The sequence below is a fragment of the Cibotium barometz genome, chromosome 11, assembly GCF_041138505.1.
Source record: "Cibotium barometz isolate CiBa-2024 chromosome 11, ASM4113850v1, whole genome shotgun sequence".
In the NCBI taxonomy this organism is placed as follows: domain Eukaryota; kingdom Viridiplantae; phylum Streptophyta; class Polypodiopsida; order Cyatheales; family Cibotiaceae; genus Cibotium; species Cibotium barometz.
This window is the reverse complement of record NC_141056.1, coordinates 39,356,137-39,361,191: the sequence shown is the minus strand read 5'-3', so window position 1 is coordinate 39,361,191 and position 5,055 is coordinate 39,356,137. Positions and strand designations below refer to the sequence as shown.

The following is a 5,055-nucleotide window of genomic DNA, read 5'->3' as shown; positions in this document are numbered from 1 at the left end:
CAGCAGCCGAGCTGCAAACTGGAGCTTGGTGCAGGGCAACTCCCCGGCAGCGGCGCCAAAAATGTGCGCTTTTGCCGCACAGGTCGTAGCTGGGGACTTGCCGGACACCGTATGCGAGCCACGAATGGCTGCAAGCATACAACCAGGAAGGCAAGCTCAAAACAGAATGCAAAAGGTGTGTCACTCACCGCTTAACTGCCGCCTTGAAGGATTCCCGCGTCGCAGCCGTGAAGGAGGAGCCGCCGTCGCCGCTCTACCGCCTCGCCGTCGTCGCCGTGCCGCTACACAGTGCGCTCGATCGCTCTCTCACTCTCTCTCTCTCTCTCTCACACACACACGCAGGAGAAGGAAACCAAGGAGATAAGGCAAGAGCACTCTTGTATTCACAACACATGAGAATGAGGATTTTAGGGTTACATTTGACTCTTATAGGTGACTTGGCCGTTCACACTTGGGTGCCCATACATGGCCGGCCGATCCTAACCCTTATCCTACTAATATTCAAGGTGCGCCTCTCATCGGCGATCACCCAATCCCTTCATCCTTAACATATGGTGCCGACAAGCCCGGCCCATGACTCAGAATATTTAAATAAATGACGTAAAACATAGTACGTCTCAATGTCCGTCATGGGTTAACAAACTATTTAATTAGGATGTATCTTAACCAAAGGGAATGTCATAAAACCAAAATTATGCATAAGCATAAGCATTTTTCTGCCCAACTCAAATGCACTAAAATTGAAAACAACAAATTTACTGATACCCAACACCACCATGAAATTTTGAAGCCTCTTAAGATGAATTTATCTAGTTGTAGAGTGTAACCAACTTGGCCCTATCTTACTGATTTGCTGGATGGGCAGTCTGCTTAAGACATGAAACCACAACTGAGACATTGAGTACTTTGCAGTCTGGGCCAATGCTTGGCACACAGATCAGGCTCTTGCTTCGCATAAAGATGAGCTCAAACGCTTCTTGCAAACAAAGGAGCAAAAAGTCTCTTTAGGTCATCCCTCGTGATCCATCATCAGCAGCTTCTATGCTCAGGTTTTTACTCGATCTGTTATGCTTCATTTGGTTCTTTACTAGATGACCTGCAGCTAGTGCAGACATGAGGGATAGTTCTCCGGCAAGCACTGCTCCTGCTACGATTCCTGCTAAACACTGCGCATTAGCTCCCGGAGAATCCATGTTCGAACCTTTCACTCCGAGCAGATTCAGACAGGCTGACTGTGATGCCAACTGTGTACCACCACCAATTGTACCCACCTGCAATGGAGAATTCCGGCCTATGCTAACAAATTGTAAAGCTTAATTATCACCAAGCTGCTAACACACTTGTATTAGTTAGTTAGTTAGTTACCTCTATTGCAGGCATAGTGACAGACACATGTAAGTCACGGCCATCATTTGTTGGCTCCATCATTGTGATGCATTGAGAGCTCTCCACGTTTTGTGCTGGGTCTTGGCCTGTTGCGATGAAGACAGCGGATACTACGTTGGACGCATGAGCATTGAAACCACCGAGAGCACCAGCTACTGCAGAGCCTGTAAGGTTCTTCAACATGTTGAGTTCCACGAGTGCAGGCACTGTTGTCTTCAGCACTGTGGCCACAACCTCCCCTTTAATGATGGCCTCACACACGATGGACTTACCGCGTCCCTGAATCCAATTGACCGCGGTAGCCTTTTTGTCTGCACAGAAATTGCCTGCATATACATGCCCACACAGATGAGATCGAAGCACTTAACAAAAACATGCAGTGCCTCGCAATCGCCATGTCAGGAAAGACATGATATTATATGGCCCCATGCATGCAGCTTAATTGAATATATACATGCAGTACCAAGTTATTTCATTAAATCACATGCCTGAAATGCTCACTATCTCCATGTCAGGAAACACACGTTCAAGGTAGCCAAGAACATTTTGAACCCCTTTTGACACCATGTTCATCCCCATTGCATCTCCTGTAGAGCATGTAAATCGCATGTACAAGTTGCGGCCTGCCAAGGATCCCTGGATGCTTTGAAGCCTTGCAAACCTGCTGGTCCTGTTCCACATTGCTATGGCATGATTTAAAAAGGCATCACCATCACGATCTATCATGCTGCACACACTTTATAGAAGCTAGAAATTTTGGTCAAGAGAGGGTGGTGGAAATGTAAACCTGTTGAACAGCATGCAGAGCATCTCAAAATTCTGAGAATCCTCCACAAAAAGCTTCAACTCTGCAGCACGCACAGCTGTTGGTAAGCGAACCACAGGAGCCCTTGTCATGCCATCTTTGAGAAGGATGCTGGATGCACCCCCGGAGAGGTGGATGGCCTTGCACCCTCGGTTTGTGCTTGCAACCAGGCAGCCTTCGGTGGTGGCCATGGGGACCATATACTCGGAGCCATCAAGGAGGAGGGGGCCAGTCACCCCGACAGGAATCTGCACAAACCCGATCACCATCTCACAGCATTGTCCGAGCACAGAGGAGTAATCAAATCCTGACAACGGGAGGGTTTCAAGAGACCTTCCAATCATCATCTCTACTGCCCGTTTCCTCACACGAGCAGCCCTTTCGCAGTCACCAAAGTCTCCTTCTAGGGAGTGAGATGGGACAATGCCACCACTAACAGCGCATGCAATATCTTCATCACCGTTTTCCTTCAAAGCTTGGCCTTTGAGCAGCTGCACTTGAGCCGAGCTAGGGTACGGCAACGGCTGAGAGAAAGGCGGCCCATCCAGGCCTTGATCTCTCTCATTTTCACTTTTACTGATGAAGTTCTGGACATACTGCACTATGCCGAAGAAGCCCCAGAAGTAGATGATCGATGCGATCTGTGCAAGAACGGCTACGAGTTCTCCAAAGCTGAGTGTATGGAGAGACGTGCAGGATGACTTCTGTTTCTCCGCCCATCGTGTAAGTAGAAAGTAGGAGGCGGCGACGAAGAGAACGAAGAAGAATTTGTTGGTGAGGAGGCGGACGGCAGGGAAGGAGGCCACGAGCTGCTTGGAGCTCTTGATGGGCGTCATCGTCGAAGTGCTAAGAGCGAGCTCGCAGCAACGGGGCTGCGGCGCTGCCTATTTATCAACGTGTTGCAAATTCCAAAGGGCTATGGACAAAGCCTTGAGTTTGCTTTTTTGCTTTTGCTTTTGTGGTTACTAGGTATATTTGTGGTTACTCCTTTGATTTTTTTGAAGGAGGGGGGGGGGGGGGGGGGGGGGGGAAACAAGCGAGTTAAAGCCTTCTCCTTACTTGATTGCCTAGGACAATTGCTTACATTTCCTTATTTTTATTGGCAAGAAAAAATGGTTTTTTTTCCCCAAAAGGCTTACATTTCCTTATTTTGATTGGCTAGGAAAAATTATTTTTTTCAAGGAAAATTGGAAGGCCTTTTCACCCTAGATATTTGTGAAGTTTTGTCCCCTTTTGCGCTAGCTATTTGTAAAGTTGCTACATTCTCGAAAGTTAGCTTGGACCCTTTCACCCCATATATTTGTAAAGTTTTGTCCCTTTCACCTTAGCTATTTGTAAATTCACTTCCTTCTCTAAAGTGCATGTGTACTCGCTTGGAAGAACTTTTCAAAAAGTCCTCAAGTCTTTGTTAGCACACAAAATGGAAGCTTTCTTGATTTACAATGTACTAGGGTGGAAGAACTTAAGGTTAGTGTTTGTTAGCATGCAAAATGGGAGAGGCTTCTCAATTTACAATGGTGCACACTACACACTAGTGCTCTCTAAAACCCAAATTTGTAGTTTTTTTTCAACTCGAATTTAAAAATCATGTATTTAATTTTTCATTGCTTGAATTAAAAAATCTTGATGAAACTTAGCATTCCTGTATAATATTTGTACATGTATTTTTTCATTGCTTGAATTAAAAAATCTTGATGAAACTTGGCATTCTTGTATAATATTTGTACATTTTAGTTTTAGTTTCCCCATTTGTCTAGTTTGCAGTGCTAGATATTGATTACTTTTGAGTATCACATTTATCTAATTTTTAATGCTATATGTTGATTACTTTTGAGTATCACATTTGTCTAATTTTTTATGCTATATGTTGATTACTTTTTTGAGTATTACACTTAGTTTTACTCTCCCCATTTGTCTTTCAGTGCTATATGTTTGACTACTTTTGAGTATCACATTTAGTTTTAGTCTCCCTAGTGCTAGATCTTGATTACTTTTGAGTACCACCTTTATTTGGATTGGTTAGCAATGATGATGCACTATACTTTTCCTTCGCTTTTGCCAATACCTACATGGCCCGTAAGCCATAATAATGTTTTCATTAGAGTTTGTTATAGTACTTCCTTGCACCGCTTGACATTTAAAGGAGCCCACACATCACTTTCATATCCACCTATTGAAGACATGTTACATTTGTATTTTATTTTTTATAAAAGACATGTTACATTAACATGACAACCTCAAGAGTCACAAAGATTCGAACTCATCTAACATGCATGGCTTCCTTATTTGACTACCATTTACTTCATTTATTATTGCAATAATTTAACGAGCACTTATGTCAGTCATTTAAGTAGTCTTTATGCGAAGTTCCAAATGAATCTTAGAGCTGTCGCTTGCACAAGAAATGTAGTTGGCAGGGGTTGGTGTGAAAGTTCTAGCTTGGAAACTACAAGTTATGGGTTGGACCCCTTCTAAGTGTAGTGGCTTGGGTATTTGCTTTGATGCATGGATATGCCCACTTTTGTGTGCTTGTGGCCTGCTTCCATGCCAAGAAGGCATTTTCAAAAAAGGCTCTATACATGGCCAAATTTATGGGTGGTGTGCAAGAGATAAACAAGTTGCAAATACTCATTTACAAATGGCATCCTCCCAAAAAAAAATTTAATTTAAACCTTTGAACAATATTGATATTGATTATATATTTTAGAAGTTTGTGAAGCTATGCCACATGCTCCACCATGTTTTCCATGTTGTGTTTAAATGATTCTAATGTACATTATGTATTTAGAAGTTTTGTGAAGCTATGCCACATGCTCCACCATATTTTCCATGTTGTGTTTAAATAGATTCTAATGTATATTATG

General features: G+C 43.3%; 1 protein-coding gene across 2 annotated transcripts; it reads right to left on the bottom strand.

Moving 5' to 3' along the window:
- Positions 1-777: 777 nt before the first annotated feature.
- On the bottom strand, positions 778-3,105 carry LOC147634161 (3-hydroxy-3-methylglutaryl coenzyme A reductase 1-like). 2 transcript variants are annotated; one of them, XM_086804550.1, is made up of 4 exons: positions 2,174-3,105; positions 1,875-2,056; positions 1,366-1,712; positions 778-1,271 (listed from the first exon to the last, which is right to left on the bottom strand). In XM_086804550.1, exons 1-4 carry the CDS (start codon positions 3,025-3,027, stop codon positions 1,005-1,007), a joined length of 1,650 nt encoding a protein of 549 aa, XP_086660676.1. In that variant the 5' UTR covers positions 3,028-3,105; the 3' UTR covers positions 778-1,004. The 2 variants fall into 2 exon arrangements, with proteins under 2 accessions (XP_086660676.1, XP_086660677.1); XM_086804551.1 differs by having other exon boundaries at positions 1,075-1,291.
- Positions 3,106-5,055: the final 1,950 nt, after the last annotated feature.